Source organism: Notolepis coatsorum, assembly GCF_963971535.1.
Source record: "Notolepis coatsorum genome assembly, chromosome: 13".
Classification (NCBI taxonomy): Eukaryota; Metazoa; Chordata; class Actinopteri; order Aulopiformes; family Paralepididae; genus Notolepis; species Notolepis coatsorum.
The window spans coordinates 40778509-40802059 of NC_140177.1; the positions used below are offsets into that span (position 1 = coordinate 40778509).

The window sequence follows — 23551 nt, forward strand, 5'->3', positions numbered from 1 at the left end:
GCAAAGAAAGTGCAATAAACAAAACGGATACATTCACTGTGTGTTCTGCCTCTCATTTGTTGATGAAACAAAACCAACATCAACCCAATTTACCACCAAGAGCGGATAGTTTAGTCTCACAAAAAGATCTCCGATGTTGTTAGCTACATGCTAATGTGAATGGCATTCTCCGTGTATATAGTTAGCATCGAGGCTATTAACGTAGTAACATTAACGCTAGTAGAAATGGATGAAAACTTTATTTAACAGATTGCAGAATGGGTACAATACAATACGGCTCAATACACACAACTGTTAAGGGTATGCAGACTGTTGTAGTTTTGGACTGGGCTCCTTATAACAATAACTTGACAACACGTTGGTAGCCGTAGTTATTGGGACAGCTCTGCTGTAAACACTGGAAATAACCGTGCAGGTCTCTACTGCGCATGGGCATTGGGCAGAATGGCTCCGTATCCGGCTCGCGCAAATCACATGGCACCATTGTCGGCGAGTTTCGGCGAGTTTCCAAAACGCGTTTACTGCCAAAACTGCGTTTCTTTTTAACTTGGACATGCAAACGTAATCATTCGAAAATAGAACGTTGCCGTTTTAGCCCAGTACCATGGCCTTAGAGTACTTGATTAGAAATACAAAACAATGATTTTTTTTAAAGAAATACTTACAGATGTGTTCCATAGACTCACAGGAATTGCCCAAATAGTGAAAGGAATAGCAAAACATGGGACCTTTAATAATAGTAACCAACCTAGGGTTGCAAATTGTAAGCACGTTCCTTACTCGATCATTGATAACTGTAACAAAGGTAGCAGACGGGTAGGTGGAAGGTGCAATATGGTTGTACAAATAATCAAACACACAGTCAAACAGCTTTAGCTCCCCGCTGGGCAATGGCCAGGGGCATTTATTTAAACAAAACAGAAAATTAAGAAACCAACAGAAATCATACTGGCTCCCAGTGAAGCACCTAACTGTCTTTGCTATAGTCCAGTCTTTAACTAGGCCGGGCCGCTGTCCGGCTTACCGGCTGTTAACTCACAGTTTGGTTGTCTCCCAACAGCTCTCCCACTCTCCATTCCAAGACACACTCTGATGTTCTTGGTCTGTCCTCTTTGAGAGGTATGCTGATTGCTAATTGAAAGACAGCTGTGTGTGGGTCTGCCTGTGTGCAGCTGTCAGTCTTCTTCTCTCCATTGGGGGGAGCCAACAGGCAGGAACATAGCATCCATTGATCACCATTCCCCTCAGCCCCTTACATACCCCCCCCCCCCTTCAGTCCCTGCTTAGGAGAGGCAAATAAGGTCCAGAGGGCATCTCTCCGGGACAGGGTGTCTGCGTTCCCGTGTTTGGCTCCCGACCTGTGGATCACAGAGAAATCAAACTCTTGCAAGGAAAGAAACCATCTACCGACTCAAGCATTAGTCTCCTTCTTTTTGGACATCCAGACTAGGGGTACATGGTCAGTTACGAGAGAGAAATGTCGGCCCACCAGATAATATCTGAGACGCTCCAGTGCCCACTTGATAGCCAGTCCTTCCTTCTCTACCGTGGCATATCCTTGCTCCCTTTGGTTCAGCTTCCTACTGATGTAGAGTACTGGATGTTCCTCACCTCGTATCTCTTGAGAGAGTACGGCTCCTACTCCCACCTCTGACGCATCTGTTTGCACGATCATCTGTATGTGAGCTGTATGTGTGTGTCACTGGAATTTCCCCAAGGGGATCAATAAAGGAATATCTTACTCTTATCTTTTTATCTCCTGCGTGAAATCCGGGGTGACCAGCACGGGCCGTGCACAAAGTGCCTCTCTGAGACCCTGGAACGCCTTCTCTGCCTCTTCCGTCCATTCCACCATGAGGGGCTTGGTGGCTTTGGTTAGGTCTGTGAGGGGAGCAGCTATAGAGGAGTAGTTAGGGATGAAACGAGAGTAATAGGAGGTAAGTCCCAGGAAGGTCTTTACCTGTCTCTTAGTTGCTGGTCGGGGTCACTCCTCAATGGACTGAACCTTACGCTCCTGTGGTTTCACATTTCCTCGTCCGATGGTGAAACCCAGGTATTCAGCCTCCTCCAAACCAAGCTTGCACTTCTTTGGATTGGCTGTTAAACCTGCTTTGCGGAGAGCCTCTAATACCGTAGCAAGCCTGTCCAAGTGGCTCTCCCAGTCCTCACTGTGGATTACCACATCATCCAGATATGCAGCTGCATACTCACGGTGAGGTCTCAACACTTTGTCCATTAGCCTTTGGAAGGTGGCTGGGGCTCCATGCAGGCCAATGGGCAACACTGTGTATTGGTACAGCCCTGTGGGGCAAACAAAGTCTTCTCCTTGGAGTCAGCAGCTAGAGGCACCTGCCAATACCCCTTGGTTAGATCCAGGGTGCTGATGTACCGGGCCTCCCCCAGCCGGTCAATCAGCTCGTCAACCCTAGGCAAGGGATAGGCATCAAATTTAGATATTTCATTAAGCTTCCGAAAATCATTACAGAACCTTTTTGTGTTGTCTGGCTTAGGGACCAGGATGATCGGGCTAGCCCATTCACTATAGGACTCCTCTATGACGCCCAGTGTCAGCATCTTCTTGACCTCTTCTTCAATGATGACCCTCGTGGCTTCTAGGGTTCTGTAAGGCCGCATTTTCACCTTCCGACCTGGCTCTGTCTGGATGTGGTGTTCCACCAGGGTGGTCTGGCCTGGTACACTGGAGAACACACCTGAGGCTCTCTGCACCAATTCCTTCATCTGCTGCAGCTGCATTTTTGAGAGCCCTGGCCCATACGTCACCTCGACACCTTCATCCCTTGGTGAGTAAGGGAAGACACAAGGAGAAACACAAGATACCAGCACATCTCTGGCATACCACATCTTAAGCAGGTTGACATGATAGATTTGAATAGGCTTTCGGCGTCCTGGCTGGCGCACTTTGTAGTTAACTGGGCCTACCCTTTCGGCCACCTCATATGGTCCGTGCCAGGAGGCCAGAAACTTGTGGTCAGTGGTGGGTACCAGTACCAACACTTTGTCCCCAGGTTGGAACTCACGTGGCTGTGCACCCCTATTATAGACTCGTCTTTGGGCTTATGACATATGTTCCCTTACCATTGGCCACAGTACCTTCATGCGGTCCCGCATCACCTCCACATGTTCCACCAGGCTGCAATGTGGGCTGGGCTGCTCCTCCCAGGCCTCTCTAGCCACATCAAGCAGGCCCCTTGGTTGCCTTCCATACAGGAGTTCAAATGGTGAGAATCCTGTAGATGCCTGTGGTACTTCTCTAATGGAAAACATGAGGTAAGGCAGCAACTGATCCCAGTCCCTGCCATCCTTATCAACACCTTTCTGGAGCATGGACTTCAGGGTCTTGTTAAATCTTTCGACCAAACCATCCGTTTGTGAGTGGTATACTGAAGTTCTAATTTGCTTTACCTTGAGGAGCCGACACATGTCCTTCATGATCCTAGACATAAAGGGGGTCCCTTGGTCCGTAAGTATCTCTCCGGGTATCCCAACTCTGCTGAACATCTGGAGCAGCTCCCGTGCAATGCCCTTCGTTGTCATGTTCCGGAGGGGAATGGCCTCAGGATACCTGGTGGCATAGTCAAGGACAACAAGGATATATTGGTGTCCCCTTGCAGATTTCACTAGTGGTCCCACTAGGTCCATGGCAATCCTATCAAAGGGCACCTCAATAATCTGCAATGGTATCAGTGGATTTTTGAAGTGGGGTTTTGGTGCCATCTTTTGACATTCTGGGCATGTGCGACAGTAGTCTGTTACCGCTCTTACCACTCCTGGCCAATAGAACCGTCCCCTGATACGGTCTCTGGTCTTCTCGACCCCTAGATGGGCCCCGAGGACATGGCTGTGGGCCAGGTGTAAAACTGTGGACACATACTGTTTGGGCACCACTAGCAAACATCTTTTTTGACTGTCCACCATCTGAGCATAGTAGAGAAGTTGATTTTTTTATCAGAAAATGGGGATATGAGAGTTTACTCACCCCGGGAGCCAGTTTCCCTTCTATCTCTTGCACATTGCTCCGAGCATGCAGCAGATTGGGATCCCCCAACTGGGCCGTACCAAACTGTCCTCTCAACCGGGGTAAGGGCTGGGCTCCCTGCTTGGCTTCCCCCGAGCTCACTTCATCTGGAAAGGAAGCAAATGGGTTCTCCAACTCCTCTTCTGAGCTGGGCCCTGTGGAGCTCTGGTCATCATTCTCCGGAGCAACACACACCAGCTTGGAGGTCTCTCCTCCTGGGGAATACACCTTTGGGGAAGTTAGTACACGTTTGCGTCCTTTTGAGGTTACATTACATCGAGTATATGGAGTTCTCTCGCTCACCTTTTTCCTCCGGTATAGTTTCTCATAGAGGGGGCAGTCTCGGCCAACCAGCACCGGGACGGGTAGACGGGGAACCACTCCCACCTTCAGTTCACAGGTACCCTGAGGTGTGGTGAGCTGAACCTTACCCACAGGATATTCCCTGGTATCCCCATGAACACAGGACACAGGTATCGACTCACCAGGTTCCAGCTGGTCAAGGAGATGGGGTTGGACCAGTGAGACTGAACTACCTGAATCCACCAGTGCTCCTGCATCCTTTCCATTTATCTTTACCGGCACCATGTGGGGAGGGGAGCATTCGGTGGCCCAACAGGAGTCCAGTAGGTGGCAAGGCCTCCCTGAGCCTCCACCAGCCGAGGCTGCAGTAGGCATGGATTCATCCCTTGTGGGGCAGTCCCAGGCGAGGTGTCCCACCTCTCCACACTCAAAGCACCTCCTCCTATCCCCAAGTACTGGGAACCGTCTGCGTCTCAGCACCTGGTCTTCTTGCTCTGGTTCTTTTTCCCACACTCTGGCCTTCTCTGGGACTTTCCTGTTTTTCCCAGCCTCTGGTCGCTCAGTCCTTCCTGACTTTAGCAGTTCAATTTTGACCTGGTGGCTTTCAACAAGATTGACCAGATCATCAATCCCGGTTGGGTTACCATGGCTCACCATTTTCTTGGCATCATAGGGTAATGTACGGATAAATTTGTCCATAACCACTCTCTCCAACACACTCACCCCCTCTGGGTCATTAGTCAGCCAGGATTTGCCCAAACGAGCTAGGTCATACAGCTGGGCTCTGGCAGACATCTCTGGAGTGTATTTCCACTCATGAAATCTTTGAGCTCGAGCATGCAGGCTGTAACCATACCTAGCCAAAGTCTCTTTTTTTAGATGGGTATATACCTGAGCTTGTTCAGGGGAGAGGTCAGCCCACTCCTCCCTGGTGGCTGTTCGTTCAAATGCCAGAAAATAGGCTTCCACATCATCATTTTCAGTCATCTTGGGGATAAATCTGTTGGGGTTGGGTTGACCCCCAGCTCCACTGTGATGGGTAGGGCCTGGCGCCGTACCTTTCTTCATCTCTGCATATATGAGAGCATTCTGCTGCCTTTGTTCTGCCAGGAGCTCCCGGTGCATAGCCTTCTGCTCCTCATTGTCCTTTAACAGCTGCATCACCAGGTTCTCCATGCTGCTCCTAACAGTGTCTGATTATTGTACAAACAAATTGCAGTGCCCGCATTCTCCAACAATGTAACAAAGGTAGCAGACAGGGGTAGGTGAAAGGTGCAATATGGTTGTACAAATAATCAAACACACAGTCAAACAGCTTTAGCTCCCCGCTGGGCAATGGCCAGGGGCATTTATTTAAACAAAACAGAAAATTAAGAAACCAACAAAAATCATACTGGCTCCCAGTGAAGCACTTAACTGTCTTTGCTATAGTCCAGTCTTTAACTAGGCCGGGCCGCTGTCCGGCTTACCGGCTGTTAACTCACAGTTTGGTTGTCTCCCAACAGCTCTCCCACTCTCCATTCCAAGACACACTCTGATGTTCTTGGTCTGTCCTCTTTGAGAGGCATGCTGATTGCTAATTGAAAGACAGCTGTGTGTGGGTCTGCCTGTGTGCAGCTGTCAGTCTTCTTCTCTCCATTGGGGGGAGCCAACAGGCAGGAACATAGCATCCATTGATCACCATTCCCCTCAGCCCCTTACATAACGTTAACAATCAATCAATCGATTAATTGTAACAGAAAATACCTAATTTACCAAACAAAAACAAATGTATGTTTCCTCAATCAAAAGCTTTATTTCCGCAGCAGTGACATATTGCATTCGCTCAACATTGCATGAAACATAGAAATCTAGAGGCCTAGACATATTAAAACACATTTGTGTCGACTTTAAGCTGTTAAGCCCTATTTTCTGAAAATCCGCCTAAAAATACATACCTAAGTAAATGGAAGATTGCTCCACTTCTACAAGGTCCATTAGCATGTCTTGGTATCTAGGGACATATATGGATCTCATGGAATGTATTCCTAGTGTCAGAACTATTGTGTCTGTTACTAGGCTTGAGTAAATTGTGATTAAACAAAGGAGAATATAAATTATGATTTTTCTTTGCATCTTTGACAGTGAATAACACCATGCTAAAAATGACCAGACATGAAAAATAAGCAAATGAATAAAGGGAAGATGATTAAACAGAATGTTTTGTAGATACAGTACTGAATTCTGCCATCCGGACACATGCAATTTGAAATATTATTATAGAATATAGAATACCAGGCCTATAAATTACCTTATTATAGCCAACTCGCACATCTATGGATTGGGCCAAATCTCCTCTTTCCAAATTTGTGCCAGAGTTAAATTTAGATTTAGTATCTCCAGGCGTGCAGCAAGAACTGTGAATGAAATCTACTGTATGTACAGTTCCATTCTCATAATGGATATGGCTCCGCCATTTTACATATATGTACATATGTGTCTTCACAAAATCATCAAGGGGGGGGGGGGGTCGTTTTAACTCAAAACTGTGTTCGTGTTTGTCGAGCATGTTTTACGTCCGGTAAAACATAAAACTGTGATCGTTACAAAAACATGTTTCAGGTTTGGTAAAATAGACATAGAATATACCTTACCTTAGCCAGAAGGTATTCCAAAAAGAATAATTCCAAGTGATCGCATCGCCATCGTAATTACCAGTGTATATGTCTATACTCGTTTATATGGGAAATACGCTTCAGGCAACAAAATTTCGAGGCGATCGCTGTGTCTCTCTGTTCAGGCAGGAGGAGGAGCCCTTGCCAAAAAAAATATAGGAAAACGTGTATCCACACCAACCAACTAACCTACACTGTAGCACTCAACACTTTGATGAACATTGTTACTCAGCTGATAGAGTTGTGCCCTTCCTGATGACTTGTCGTACAGAACTTGTAAGTCGCTTTGGATAAAAGCGTCAGCAAAATGACTAAATGTAAATGTAAGCCATTCCAGTTCAAAGGTAGGCGATACTGCCACCTGGTGATATTCGATCGTCATTGCAATTCCAACGATGGCTCCGGCTGACAGTATAGAACGGGGATCAAAGGACCAGAACCAGAGAAATCTCGGGTTTCTCTGGGTTTTGGCGTTCACCGCATGGCGAGATAACGTAGGGCTGGGCGATATGGCCAAAAATGATATCACGATATCATATCACTCGATATCTATAATTATCGATATTGTTATAAGTATATAAAAAAAAAACAGATGTATGTTTATTTTGCAGCAATTCTTTGTCGTTGCCGCCATTCTTTAGTGTTACAGTCCCTCACACTCCAGTTCTCAGGCTGCAGCTGGTTTGAAAGCGAAAGTAAACAGGCTTCTCTGCTGGCTGTGGCTCCAGGGGAGTTGAATAGTTCTGACTCTGCTAGTTTCTTTTCTATCTTTTGGCGCTTTTTTGGTGGACAAACCACCGCACATGTGCACCGTGACTCGCGACTGGAGACTAGCTCTGCTAGCACACATAGCCTACTGTGTACAGACGGTTTCAAACTGTATTTTAAATTAGAAAGCAAACTAAATAAATGGACAAGAGAAAAATAAATCTCAATTTGGTCAGTATTGTCATTTGGACAAGCAAATCCATTACTTTAAGTTGCAGGCAAGAAAGACAAGTCTGTCCACTGTCTCTGGTTTTAAAACTGCCCTGTTGCAGGTCACACCAACAAAAACTAAAACAAAAAGAAATAATAATAATTTTTATTGATATTTTTTTAATTATTTATTTATTAAAATATATCGTGATAATTATCGTTATCGTTTTATCGCCCCCAGCCCTAAGATAACCCAACTTTTCTCGGGTTTGGCAGAGAAATTAATGAGTTAATGAGGCTATTATTATTCGTATTACTATATAGCCTACATAGAACATAAATAGCCTGTCTCAGACTGACTCGCATGCAAGGTCTTGATTCCAGCCTGGGGAATCTCCCCGCATTGACTCTCCACCAGTCAGTCGGATTTTTATCCAGGGATGGGGAATGGCTTCTTTTAACTAGCGAGGTGGTCTGCAATGTGCCGAGCCGGTAAACTTCTAGTTAGCAACACAGCAGTGGTTACTCGCCAGTCCTCTGCGATGTAGTAGGTCCAGCTGTCTGTCGTCAATGCAACCTTGCGAACACCTGTAATGTTAGCTAGCTGCGCGAGCAACTACAAACTTTGCATCGGTGTAGCTCTCCTTGATGCGCGAGGTGGTTGTGCCTCAGGATGGGATATGGTACGCTGGCTCAAGCAGGTGCATCATTTGCCGAAATCCTTCGCCGTCAACCATATTGAATTATCGATCATGCCGTTTTCTATAAATGCGCAGACTGGCTTGGGTTATTTTTTCAAAATCAACGCTTCTCTTAACCTGCTTAACTTTGCACGTTGTCGTCGCTTGTGTTTTTTTCCCTTTGCTTATTTTCCAGAGGTAGTCGCCTCCTCGTCATAGTTATATTGCGCCCTCTATCTATCCATTGAAACATGCTTTGAAAATACACCATTCTACTGACGGCTACAATGTAATAAGAGACAGACAACATTGTAACATATCATTGTTTGATCGAGTAAATGTCATGTGTTCGAGTAAATCCTTAACGATCAATCAATCGATCTTCGATTAATTGTTAACATCCCTAAACCAACCTCAACATCTTCTCACCCAGGGATTAAAGCAAAAAAAATTCTCCTGACTGAACTTTTTTTCAGGCCAAGACATATTCTTATTTTAACCTCCACTGTATTTTTTTTTAAATAGCGTTAGCGTTTTAAGGGAGCCTACTTGTAGAGCCTACTGTCCTGACTGTGACTATAGACCCTATTGTTGTGGTTGTTGTGCCAGGCAGGGAGGCTGTGTGCTGGAGAGCGTGAATGCAAGTCTTGTGGCTAGCTTCTGATTGATGGCGAGCTAGCACCCTTTTCCCATTACTTTGAACCATGAACTAAACCATGTTCCGATACAATTTTTTCCTTCCCGATCCGATTCCGATACCTAAGCTTTGGGTATCGGCCGATACCGATACTGATCCGATACCAGTGCATACATTAAAAATATATATATAAATTATAAAAAAAAATAAAAAATTTACAGCTACTGTTTTATACTGTTTTTTTAGTAATAACTATAAAGTAATGGTATTTATTCAACAACAGGTGATTGTATAGATTACTAGTATTAGTATCATTTATTGACAACTATCTCAATGAGTTCACCCACGGAATGGTTGTTGGGACATTGATTCCGCACGGACGTTATATGTTGTTGCACTCCAGAAGGCTCCGGTAACTTCAGTTAGTAGCAGAGGCTCTGTTGTGATTTTTGATAAATTACGTCATATGGTATCGGAGCGCAGAATTAGAGGGTAATCCTGTCTCTTGAGTCTCTGAGTGACAATGACTGCTTGGTGCGGCCGCGCCGCGATAGAAAAAAAATACCTTTTTCATGATATTTGGCGCCTCTGATTGGCTAAAAAAAATTTATTCTGTATGCATCTACAAATCATATTATACCAAGGTAGCCAATTCCGTCAGACTGCGAATCAAATTAACGGATCTCCCAATCAAATTGACGGAAATCCATCTGGAGACGGAACGCTTTAATGCCTGTCTCACCTCATCAACCTTAACGTCTAACCCGTCTCGTTAAGGAGCTCACGATTCCTCAGAAAACCCCAAAATGTTACGCAATTCTGAAATAGGTTGAAATGGAGATATTGGCAATTTTGAGTGCTTTGAAATGTTCTCTATATGTCTCCTTATTTGCAAAACCTAATACGACTTGTAAATGTGTTAATTATTGTTAGATTATTATTTTCCTCGCTGTGTTAAAAAACTACAGTACTACTGAGGGGAGTTCTGTCTTGGTGTCAGAGAGGAGATGCACAGAAATGAGAGAGGAGATGCACCAAAATCCATTCCCAGACAATGGGCCCAGTACTTTGTTGGTGGTGTGAAAAAAAGCCACTGCTTGATCAAGTGCCGCCATCCTAGCTCAAGAATTTACTCAAAAGGTAGGCAAGACTGCCACCTATCGGGATTTGATCGTCATCACAGTGTTACAGAATCCATACAGACGGTCCAGGGGACTGTCTAGTATCATAATAAAAAATTTAAAACATAAAACTTAATATACTTGTTTTTGGCGTTCAACGCATGGGCGCCAAAAACGAATATACTAGTTTTTGGCAGTCAATGAGTTAATATCTTTGGAACTGTTTGTGTTAAATTGTATGTGAATCGGGAGATGATCTTCTCTCCGTCACACAAAAGCTGGCTGGCAGTCGCATTGAATAATCTACTCCAGTACGCGCTCCTCAAGTCTGTAAGCTTGTGCATAACGGACCGGTACTTAGATCATTTAGTACCGGGCCGCAAAGAAAGAATAAAGTTGTTTAAAAGGAAATGTATTTTATTTTCATTAGTCTTCCGGGTATTTTACTTTGAAGAATTGCCACTTTCGCCTGTGCCTCACTCTTTTTCGTAAAATAAGTGAGTCTCCTGCCATAATGCTCCCCTTCTCGTAATTCACTCACAGCTCGGGCTGTGGTTGTGGCAGATCATAATCAGGTTTTTATGCACCTGAGGCCCCATCCACACGAGCGCTGGTTTTAATATAACCATGATTGTATGTGCGCAGTTGCACTGTTCGGCCACACACAACCGGGGATTTGCTACACTGCAACCGCGGTCTTTAAAACCGGTGGCCAGGGTGAAGTTTTGCGGTTTTGCAGTTGCGTGTGGGCATAGCAACCGAGGTTATTCCCAGTGTTTACAGCAGAGCTGTCGCAATTATTTCCCATGTTCACGGCAGACCGCGGGGTAGAGAGATTATAGCAGAGCCAGCTACACCAGTGTTTACAGCAGAGCTGTCCCAAGTAGCGTTATATGAAAATGATTGTAACAAACTTTTGTTCAAAACGTATCGTCTGTGTTGAAGAGTGTTGTGATCGACTGATGTCTTGTCGCATTCCTGACCTGACGCTGAGAGTAAACATGTAGCTGCAGCTAAACTAAACTCATGTGTTGTCAAGTTATTGTTATATGGAACCCAGTCCAGACTGCATCCCCTTAACAATTGTTTGTATTGAGCCGTATTGTATTGTACCCATTCTGCAATCTGTTAAATAACGTTTACATCCATTTCATATCGGTAACGTTACCACATTACGTTAGCTTTTAAGCTATATACTATACATGGATATAGCCATTGACATTAGCATGTAGCTAACAACACCGGCGGTCTTTTGTGAGACTAAACTATCCGCTCTTGGTGGTAAATTGTGTTGCTGATGGTTTTGTTTCATCAACAAAATGAGAGGCAGAACACAGTGAATGTATCCGTTTGTTTATTGCAGTTTCTTTCTTTGCTGAAAATATATGATCCGTTGGCAAAATGATCAATAGGGTCCAGCTGTGTTTCTAAAGTAACAGGAAGTTTAGTGAGCGTTCAGCCTTTTCTGATTGGTTGAAATGGCCTTCATGTCTGAACAACATCGCGGCCTACTGTTTTGGCATTGTACTACATGTAACGGTTGCTGGTGCCGTGGGTACGCAGTTATACACGGTTGTTCACCTGTGTTCACCTGTGTGGACGGAGTTTTATTTTTTTCTACTTCGGTCATATTAAATCCAAACGCTCGTGTGGACAGGGCCTGAGTCTCCCGAACACATAGACTGCCTGCGTACATACGCTGAGCTATGGTAACTTTCACGCACCTACCCCCTACCAGTGAATGCCTCTCACCTGCAAAAGGTGTTAGGTGGGGGAGGGGTTAGGTGGCAAAGGCCAGTGGGTATTTGTAGTTCTGCATGCATCTTAACACTATCAGTGCCGATCTTGTTTACCTTTTTACCCGGTTGAATGCCATCATCCACTTCAATGTTAGTGTTAAAAACGCATGTTTTAAATTATGGCTATGTGTCTAATCTGCCCGTCGCTTATCAATGACTTGTTTGCAGTCAACATTGTCGAAACGGATTGTTTTTTTAATCGGTTCATATCCTTTTTATAGCATTTCGAAAAGCTATCGTTCTCTCGAAAATTTCCGGGAAAATAGAAAGATTCCCCCATAAACGGCATTTATTGGAATATTCTCGAATACACTAGACACATTGTCATTTGTCGGCCTATTTATGAATCGTTTTCAAATAAACGCTAGATTATCTATAGTATAATGTGTACTTATGCACGCTATAGAGGCGGGCTGAAAAATCTATTATCCATTTCCTCAAGATCACACACACACACATACATAGGGACACGCTGTTATCTCAGTGAATACAGCTCAGATTACCCCAAGACTGGTAACATAGACTCCTTACCTTAGATCAGATGTTCTCCAAAATGATTATTCCAATTCCTGATCACCATTCCAAATATCGATCACGCTTATTGATTGATTATTGGCTGCTGTAAATATATATTCCAGGCTGCATTCCAACTCGCGATCAGATCCCTCATCATCAGACGGCTCGCCAGCACAATGGAGCCAGTTGGCTCCACCTCTACAGATATACAGATCCGAGGTCAGTCTAATCGACTGACCTGCAGTTACACAGGGATAGACGATAGGGGGCGGTTTTTTCCCATCGGAGCTCCTGGAGGGGCTGCTGTACCAACGGGAGACTCGGTTGATGAAATATGAATTCAGATCGCTAATAAAAAAATCAAGCAACATTTCTCGTCGTCGGCACTCAACGGGGGGCATGATAAAACGAGAATAGTCGTCGTCGGCATTCAAAGTGTTAAGAGAACAGCCAACAGCCCCTTTGAAGCTCTGTAGCTTAAAACGGGCTCTTGTGTTATCATCTTTGTTAATAAGACATAGGTTGAAAAGTATCCGCCCGATTTGTACAAGTAATGGCTTATTTTGAAGGTGAGAACCTGTACTTTCATATATATAATGTTTTTTTTTGTATCCACTTTTTCTCCTCTTTTAAATTTTTTCTCCCATCCCAATTCCTCTGTGCCAATTCTCCCCTCCCCTGTCTTGAACGTTGCTCGCATATGCCCCCCACTGGCCGGTTGTAGGGAGGATAGAAGCCTTGCATCACGTGTCCCCTCCGATACACGAGGAGGCAGCCTGTCACATCTTTTCACCTCAGCGCGGACTCTCATTGGTGAGGTGTAACGTGTGGGAGGCTCACACTACCCCCGCCATTTCCTGTCTCTGCTGTGCATGCGTCACCAACCGACCTGTAGGAGTCGCTGTCCACAACATCCAGATTACTACCCCTCGACTTCCACCCACTAACTCTGCCAATTGAGTTAGTATGACGGCTGGCCCAAGCCGGAGGCAACGCCGACAGCCGGAGTCGAACCCGGTGTCTCTTGTGTTGGTGACGAGTGCAATGTCCGCTGCGCCACCCAGCCGCCCTTTCATATATATAATGTAAAATAAATCATTTGAAGCTTGCTTAACAAGACCCTATTATCTGTGCCTGGTCACATCTTCTCACCTCACCAACCTCAACATCTTCTCACCTCACCAACCTCAACATCTTATCACCTCACCAACCTCAACATCTTATCACCTCACCAACCTCAACATCTTCTCAACTCAACTAGAACTGCCTCATACTGTACTGTATCCTAGTATTTTATTCTAAAGTGGTCTAAGCTAGCTAGCTTGGTCCTGGAGCAGTGTTAGCTTTTCTGTTTCCAATATCTCAAACACTAAAGTACTAGTGCCAGTACTTCTTAGATGGACTGAGTAAACAAAACAGACAGATCCCTTTTAGAGTCCAGACTGAGTCCTACCTGATAGAATGACGGCTGTTTAAGCCAACAATTCCACTGGAGGAGAGAGGAGTGGAGAGGAGGAGAGGAGGCCTGGGAGCGAGAGAGGAGAGGCCTCTCCTCCTCCTCCTCCTCTTTCCTCCTCTCCTCCTCTCCTCCCCTCTCCTGCCCCGCTCCAGGCCTCCTCTCCTTGGTCCCCAGGTGGAAGAAAAGAGAGAACAGGGACCCGATACCCAGGACGATCAGAGACAGGTTCTAGAGTATGGAGAGAAGGTCAGTAGGTCAGATAATTCAGTCCTGAAGCTAGCACTGGGTCCAGGGGGTCTATAAATAACGCCCAACTTAAGACCATTCAAAGTAAGATGTCCTCGTATAGAGTCAGCAATACAATACACAACAGTACCATCTGAATACAGATGGGCTTAAAAACCATTCAGCGAAGACACAATATCATTCATATAAATAGTGAAGAGGACAGGACCTAGAATTGAACCCTGTGGCACACCTTTAGTTATTGATAAAAATGCAGATTGGGCATAACCCGATGTTACACACAGACATCTCCCTGACAGATAATCTTGGAACTAATCACATGCATTTCTATCCAAACCAATAGTAGCTCATCTTTTTAAGAGTACAGTAAATGGTGATTGATACTCTCTTGCAAAGCAAGCCAGGCTTCTGCCCTTCGTTCCGTACCGGGGTTTACTAAAATAGCTAGTCATTTGGGGTCGTTTCAATGAATGGATTGTTGTCGTTCTCTTTAGCCCATGTTTATGTAACCCATACCATCAAGATTATGTTCTAGAATATATTTACAGAGAAACAAGGTATTGTTACAAAGCGAGTGAGTGACCTACAAGTGATTAGTTCGACATGTCCATAGACTTAGACCATAGGAATAACTGTATGAAGAACATGTATGAATTCTTAAATTGGGCGTAGTTTCCATTTAATGTACTATAGACCACAGAAGTAATAACAAACCCCTGGTTCAAAGCTTCTCAGTTACTCAGAGAGTACTGTTGAAGAGTTAGTGTGGCAGTCGGACCTGAGTGGATGGTACAAACACATCCCGCGTGTGGGGATGGCAGATGTGACCTGTGTCCACTGATTACTTTTTTTTTTTTTTTTCCTCCTTCTTTTTTCCGATTTTTCTCCCATCCCACTGTTAGTCGTTATGCCAATTCCCAACCCCCTTCCTGGTTGTTGCGCACTTTCCCCTACTGTTGGTCCGAGAGGCCGGAGACTGTCACATGCTTTCCTCCGACGCATGTGCAGCCAGCCGGCAGCCAGCCTGGCCGCGCAGATTCTCACCGGGAGAGTAACGTGTGGAAGGTCGCACTACCTCTCTCCAGATCCTACCCTTGCTGAGCAGGCGCCCCGACCGAACTGTAGGGGTCGCTGTCCACAACGCCCAGCACCCACCCACGGCTCCCCTCCCACTAACTCAGCCAAACGAGTTAGTATAGCGATCAGCCAGAGCCAAGGCAATGCTGACTCTCCGGGAGTCGAGACCGCAGCCTCTTGCATTGGTGACGAGCACAATCTCTGCTACGCCACCTGACCGCCCGTCCACTGATTACCTGATGCACAACAGGTGCACAGCCACACCTGCTCCCAGGTCTACCTAGCTTGATCCAGGGCAGGCGTGGCTGCTTAAATCAGCCATTGCAGGTAGTTCTCACTCTCACTCACCCTGAAAACGGGGATGTCTATTGGTTCGTTTATACTCGCCCCTCCCACTCACCCTGAAAACGGGGATGTCTATTGGTTCGTTTATACTCGCCCCTCCCACTCAGCCTGAAGATGGTGATGTCTATTGGTTCGTTTATACTCGCCCCTCCCACTCACCCTGAAGACGGGGATGTCTATTGGTTCGTTTATACTCGCCCCTCCCACTCACCCTGAAGACGGGGATGTCTATTGGTTCGTTTATACTCGCCCCTCCCACTCACCCTAAAGACGGGGATATCTATTGGTTTGTTTATACTCGCCCCTCCCACTCACCCTGAAGACGGGGATGTCTATTGGTCCAAGGGCGTCGTCTTCCTGTCCGACCTGGAAGTGTAACAGCAGGTAGACTACAGCATAGACCGTGATGTTGGCTATTACTGTAAACGCATACCTGTATTAAGTAAAGATATAGTATAGAGTTAAGGTTAGGACTATTACTGTATTAAGTAAAGATATAGTATAGAGTTATGGTTAGGACTTTTACTGTATTAAGTAAAGATATAGTATATAGTTATGGTTAGGACTATTACTGTATTAAGTAAAAGAATATATATATATATATAATAGAGTTAAGGTTAGGACTATTAATGTATTAATTAAAGATATAGTATAGAGTTATGGTTAGGACTATTACTGTATTAAGTAAAGATGTAATACATACAGTACAGACAGACAGACAGACAGACAGACAGACAGACAGACAGACAGACAGACAGACAGACAGATAGATATTAGGGGTGTAATGATGCGACCTCACAACGATTCGATTCGATTACAATTATTCAGGCAACGATTCAATGCATCATAAAATCTCTTCATTTGACCACGATTCGATTCGATTAATTTTTGATTAATTTTCTATCAGTTAATTCCCCAAAAGATTTTGAATACACAAATGTGGCTGTACTGTATAGACAGATATACCTGTATGCAGTGAGCTCTACTTTAGCGTGTTTGCAGGACACCAGCTCAGGGATGAGAGAGAGATGAGAGATCTGAGTGGCCGCCCAGCCGAACTGGAAGACCACGATGAATGGAATGAAATAGGTCATGCTGACCCACTGAGGTGTCAGAGAGTCACAACCTATACACTGACAGATAAGATGAGATAAACAATCAATACACTGAAAGATAAGATAAACAATCAATACACTGAAAGATAAGATAAACAATCAATACACTGAAAGATAAGATAAACAATATATACACTGAAAGACAATAAAAGATAAACAACCTACAGTATACACTGAAAGATAAGATAAGATAAACAACCTATACACTGAAAGATAAGATAAGATATGATAAACAACCTATACACTGAAAGATAAGATAAGATAAACGATAGGTTATGTAGATCAGGGGTTCCCAAACTTTTCAGGCCGGGGCCCAGAAAATAAGGCATCAGAGAGCCGCGGCCCAATGCACATCGTCTGGCTTCTTTTTTTTAATTTTTTTGCCAGGCGACCGATTTTTAAGCCAAATATCACTTCAATCCTATTAAGTTAGTTCAAGTTAGTTATTCATTTATATGTGCTATTTATGAGAGGGCTAACTTGTTGCAAAATAATAATGATAATAATAATAGCCTCATTAAAATACTATTGTTGCTTCGGTTGTTTTCAGCATTTTATGTGCATAATCTGTTATTTGGTTTGAAATGTTCGTTGAAATAAGTAGATTTTTCGTTTTTGTTTATTTATTAAGTTAATATAAAACCATATAGTCACATTTTAGAATACAATAGAAAATAATTTTAGAATACAACTAGAAACACTGTCCTGGCCTGCTTCTAAGTTCAGTGGCCTGACAAAAAAAATAAAAATAAAAAAATAAAAAATAAAAAAATAAAATGTTTTTTTTTTTTTTTTTTTTTTTTTTTTAAATCATCTCGCGGCCCATCCGTGGCTGCTCGCGGCCCACCTTTGGGTCGCGACCCCGACTTTGGGAACCACTGATGTAGATAACCTAGTTATATTAGTATTGGCTGAGCGTCCCGCTCTGAGCCTTATGAGATACCCCTTATCTCCTATGATACCTATTGTATCTCCCAACGAAACAACTACATGCACCCCACCTGTATGGGGCCCCGCCCCCATGGTGGCACAGCCCACATAACCGTGACTCTGGTCACCAAAACACCCTTCCTCTATTTTCGTCCCAGCGTACTGGCTGCGTGCACCATACGTTAACTAGTAGGATGAAAAGATTAAGGAAGATTCGTAATGTTGAGAGCTTACCGGAGGATTGTTTTTCCCTGGATTCTCCGGAGCTTGTTTCGGCGACACATGAGACCTGTGCTGGTGGTTCCTCAGCTGACGGCGACGGACCGAGGGGCAGCGTACAAGGTTTGACTAACGGGTCGGCTTGTACAAAGGTGAGGTCTGTGTCAGTAGGCATCAATGACGGTGTTGGTCGTGCTGTGGAGTATGTTTCGGCACCAGGGCCGGGGCGGCTTGGCGATCGTTCCACTGTAGTGGGCGATGTCCTGGCGATCCTGGAACATGCACCAAAACACGCTTCCTCGCCAAATCCCGTCCCAGGAAAAGATCCCTCAAGAGGGAACTCAGGGCCGCGCAGAGCGGGACGCTCAGCCAATACTAATATAACTAGGTTATCTACATAACCTATCGTTATATATCGTATTTGCTTTCGCGTCCCGCTCTGAGCCTTATGAGATATGGGGAAGAGCGGACGCGAGACCCGACAAATGTACCCCCTGAGGACCCGTAAGCCCACATCAAGGGGTGCGGGGAGCACTGTCACCCCATCCTTCCTAATGAAGGGGGGGCGCAGTCAACTCCACCTGAATGCGAACAAGAGGGAACTAGAACCCCTTGAACACACCGTACAGGCGGAACCACGTGTGACTCAACACACTGTGGCCCATACCCATACACTCCTGCTACCCGACCAAAGGACGGGAAGCAGGAAAGGCCACAGACCCCAGAACCGCCTGGGAGACAGAACCCCCGGTACAAAGGGGCCCGGGGAGGACCATGAAGCCGCAGCACAGATGTCCTCCACCGAGGCCCCACCCAGGAGAGCGGCAGAGTGGAGTGCGCCCTGATGCCCCCAGGGGGATCCTGCCCAGCCAACGTGTAGCAGAGGGTAATACCCTCGCACAACCAATGGGACAGGCGCTGCTTCGACAGTGCCTTACCAGCACGAGCCCCACCGTAACAGACAAAAAGCTGGTCGGTAACCCTGAAGTCCTGAGTACGGCTGAGGTAAATCCCCAAAGCACGGACTGGACATGACAGGTGAAGGCCCGCATCTAACTCACTAGCGTGAGGAGGAGGACGAAAAGCCTGAACCACAATATCCCGGGAGCGGAAGGAACTCCGGATATTCTTAGGCACGAAAGCAGGATTAGGTCGCAGAGTGGCACCGCAATCGGTCCGAAAAGACAGGCACTCTGGACGTACCGAGAGAGCACAGAGCTCACCTACGCGTTTAGCGGAAGTGATAGCCAGTAGGAACGCGGTCTTGAAGGACAGCTGTCCCAAAGGCGCCTGCTCGAGCGGCTCAAACGGGGCCAAGGACAACCGACCGAGGACCAACTGAAGGTTGGAGGCTGGGAAAACAATCCGTTGTGCTGTGAGAGGGCCGTCGCTGACCACGGAATGACCCAAGGAGGAGCGACCAGAAGCTGGATTAAGACCGGGAACCACACTGACGTGCCCCGGTCCGGCGCGACCAGGATCACCGTCCTGCGCTCCCTCCGTATCCGCTCCAACAGCTAACTCAACAGCTGTACAGGAGGGAAGGCGTACAGAAGACCGGGCGGCCACGGAAAGGTCGAGAAGGCATCCACCCCCAAGGGGGGATGATCTGCTCGACTGAGCGAGAACCACAAGGAGCACTTGTGAGAACGTCGGCACGCAAACAGATCTACCGAGGCCTCCCCGAACCGATCCCAGATCTGTCTGACTATGTCGGGGCAGAGTTCCCACTCGTCGCGACGAAGGCCGCCCCGAGACATTATATCCACCCCCACATTCTCCGTACCAGGAAGGTGGAGCGCCCTCAGACTGCGGGATGCCCATAGCAACAGTTCGCGCGCCACCCGGAGCAGGCGGGCGGAACGAGTCCCACCCTGCCTGTTGATATACGCCGCCGCCGTCACATTGTCCGTCCTGACCAAAACGTGCCTGCCTACCACCAGGTGGTCGAGCCGTTTGAGGACCAGGAGGACCGCCTTCAACTCCAACACATTGATATGCAGGATAGCCGGGTCGGCATGACCTGTCCAGCTGCCCCCCACTGCATGGGTCTGAGACGTCCCCACCCAACCCGTGAGAGAGGCGTCGGTGAAAACCGTGACGTGTGAGCCACTGCCGCCCATGGGGACCCCAGCGGAGAGGATACCCAGCCTCCCCCAGTGGGCGAGATCCCCCCATATCGACAAAGGAACCGTCAACCGTCTCCCTTTGCCCCACACCGGATCTATTCTCAAAGAGAGAAACCACCTCTGTATCCTCCTCATGAAGAGGAGGCCAAGAGGAACCACCGTGTGAGCAGCCGACATAAGGCCCAGCAGACGCATCACCTGCAGCGCCGTAACCGTCCCTCCCAGACGGAAACCCCAGAGCGTGCGACGGAGAACCCCCCGACGCTGCTCCGAGAGGGTCGCAAGCATGGGCTTCGACCTCAATGTCAAGCCCAAGTACTCCACCTGTTGACTGGGAAGAGGGGTACTCTTCTTCCAATTCACAGCAAAACCCAGGCTGGTGAGGAATTCCACCACTAGCCGAGTATGAGACCTGGCAACCTCCTCTGAACGGCTGAGGAGTAGAATGTCGTCGAGATAGAATAGGACTCGTATCCCCCGACGACGTAAAGGCCCCAGAGCAGCCGCCACGCACTTGGTGAATGTGCGGGGAGCCAGAGAATAACCGAACGGCATTCTGTGGTACTCGTACGCTACGCCCTGAAACAGGAACCGTAGGAACTTCCTGTGAGGAGGGAAAATAGGAACGTGAAAATACGCATCCTTCAGGTCTATGGAGGTGAACCAGTCCCCCCTCCTGACAGAAAGCAGAAGGAGTCGGACGGTCAACATCCTGAATGGTCTCGCTACAATCAACCGATTGAACGCGGACAGATCCAGTATAGGTCTGACCCCCCCTGTTTTCTTGGGCACCAGAAAATAACGGGAGTAGACGCCTGACATTGCGTCCTCGCTCGGGACCACAACGACGGCCTGCTTCGCCAACAGAGATTGGATCTCGTCGGCCAGGGCTGTCACTGCGTCTGACCCTAATAATAGGGTCGGCACCAAACCTGAGAACGGAGGATGGGGCTGTGCGAACTGCAAAACCAGCCCCGCCTCTAACGTTCTCCGCATCCACCGATTCAAAGGGCATTCCCGTCACCATATGTGAATATAATCCCACAGCGCCCCCGCCGTCAACTGACGCTGGGCCGCAAGGAACAGTAGATAGTTGGCCCGGTCCCCCCCGTCGTGCAAAGCACCCAAAGGAGGACCCCGACAGAAAGGGCCGGTTTGATACGGGAGGAGCTGTCATCAAACTTGTGGACACACACTCGCCCCCTGAACACCCCTCCAGCGCATGCTGAGGAGTTGTTCCGCAGCTAGACACGCAAGGCATGAGGACCCCATGGGCTCCTACACGCCGAAGCCCTGCAGTGATATTGCTACCACTCAAATCACGCTCGCCTCTCCTTCGCAGACCACTGCCGGTTTGACGGGAGTGGGAGGCAACAGCGCGATACCCCGCCTGGCGAGGGCGAAGCCGGGGTAACCCCTGCTGAGCATTCAACAGAAGAGGCACCGAGTCCCCCTGCTGACCACTGGAGCTAGTGGCAGCTGTAACACCAGGTTCCACCCACCCACAACCTGCGGTGTAGGAACAACGCGACGACGGAACATTCTCACGGACAGACCCAGGCTCAGCCATCAACTGGGTGTCAGCCCCTGCCCCCATGAGAAGCGAAGAATGGGGCCGCATACGCTTCAATGAAGGTTCGCGGCCCGCAGCCAAAGGAGAACGCTCAGAGCCCCGCTTCTGGGGGTAACAGAGAGAGGATTGAACGGGGAGCGGGCTGCTCGCGGCAAAATGACGACGGGTTGGTTTACCAAACCCGAAATCACCCAAAATGGCCGATCCCTCGGCCGCCAAGGCTGTCGGCCTCGCGATACCCTGTTGACTCTCCAACCAGGGCACCACTGGCGGGGGAAACATGGCCGCCTGTCGAGGATCTCGCCACAGTCGTTGACGAGACCGTGCTCCCACCTCTGGCTGCACAGCGTGAGGCGGTGTAGGACCCAGATCAATAACCGCCTGCGCCTCCACAGAACGCCCAAAAAGACTATCTGTGGAAAAAGGAGTCGTGAGGAGAGAAAACCTATCCTCTTCCCCAAGAGGAGACTGCTCCAACCAAACATGCCTAACAACCAAAGTCGATAGCATCCGAATCCTCCCCGCAGTTATAGCTTGCGACTGAGTCAAGATCTCTATAACACCACAAACATGAATCACGTTTACAATGTCGGCTGGACCCAAAGACCTACAACCCGACGCCATCTTGGATAGGAAAGTAGCCAGCTGAGCCATAACACTGGCCGCCGCTAAATTCATTCGTCCATACTGCCACCCTCAGAGCCGATATGCTATCAAGCATCGGCCGGGCGGAACGTCGTTCATCCCCGCCTGGGCACAGAAAAGAAGCTACCTGGCTGCTTAGCCAAGGTACCCCCGGCCTGCACCCCGTTGTCAGCCCCTTCACCCGTAAAAAAGGTAAATAGAGCTCAGCAAACCCCCCCACATCCACCACCGACTGACCTTCATCAATGAAGCTGGCAAGAGGAGGGAAAAGCGGAATCCCGCGGCGGGGATTATTAGACATTCCAGCGTCAACATCAGCGTTAGCAGAAAAAGCAGTAGTAGCATTAGCGTTAACAGCATGTTCCAGGATCGCCAGGACATCGCCCACTACAGTGGAACGATCGCCAAGCCGCCCCGGCCCTGGTGCCGAAACATACTCCACAGCACGACCAACACCGTCATTGATGCCTACTGACACAGACCTCACCTTTGTACAAGCCGACCCGTTAGTCAAACCTTGTACGCTGCCCCTCGGTCCGTCGCCGTCAGCTGAGGAACCACCAGCACAGGTCTCATGTGTCGCCGAAACAAGCTCCGGAGAATCCAGGGAAAAACAATCCTCCGGTAAGCTCTCAACATTACGAATCTTCCTTAATCTTTTCATCCTACTAGTTAACGTATGGTGCACGCAGCCAGTACGCTGGGACGAAAATAGAGGAAGGGTGTTTTGGTGACCAGAGTCACGGTTATGTGGGCTGTGCCACCATGGGGGCGGGGCCCCATACAGGTGGGGTGCATGTAGTTGTTTCGTTGGGAGATACAATAGGTATCATAGGAGATAAGGGGTATCTCATAAGGCTCAGAGCGGGACGCGAAAGCAAATACGATATATAACAACCTATACACTGAAAGATAAGATAAGATATGATAAACAACCTATACACTGAAAGATAAGATAAGATAAACAACCTATACACTGAAAGATAAGATAAGATATGATAAACAACCTATACACTGAAAGATAAGATAAGATAAACAACCTATACACTGAAAGATAAGATAAGATATGATAAACAACCTATACACTGAAAGATAAGATATGATAAACAACCTATACACTGAAAGATAAGTTAAGATAAACAACCTATA

At 47.2% G+C, this 23551-nt stretch overlaps 1 protein-coding gene across 1 annotated transcript in view; it reads right to left on the reverse strand.

Annotated features, from left to right (window-relative positions):
• The window catches only part of LOC311239037 (major facilitator superfamily domain-containing protein 12-like), a 40962-nt gene that overhangs the window by 11923 nt on the left and 5488 nt on the right, over positions 1 to 23551 (reverse strand). Inside the window, exons 4-6 of the mRNA XM_084327263.1 lie at positions 16758 to 16924; positions 16107 to 16224; positions 14118 to 14351 (exon numbers count right to left, since the gene is read on the reverse strand). Of these exons, the coding sequence (XP_084183389.1) occupies positions 14118 to 14351; positions 16107 to 16224; positions 16758 to 16924 (519 nt within the window). The remainder of the gene's footprint in view (positions 1 to 14117; positions 14352 to 16106; positions 16225 to 16757; positions 16925 to 23551) is intronic.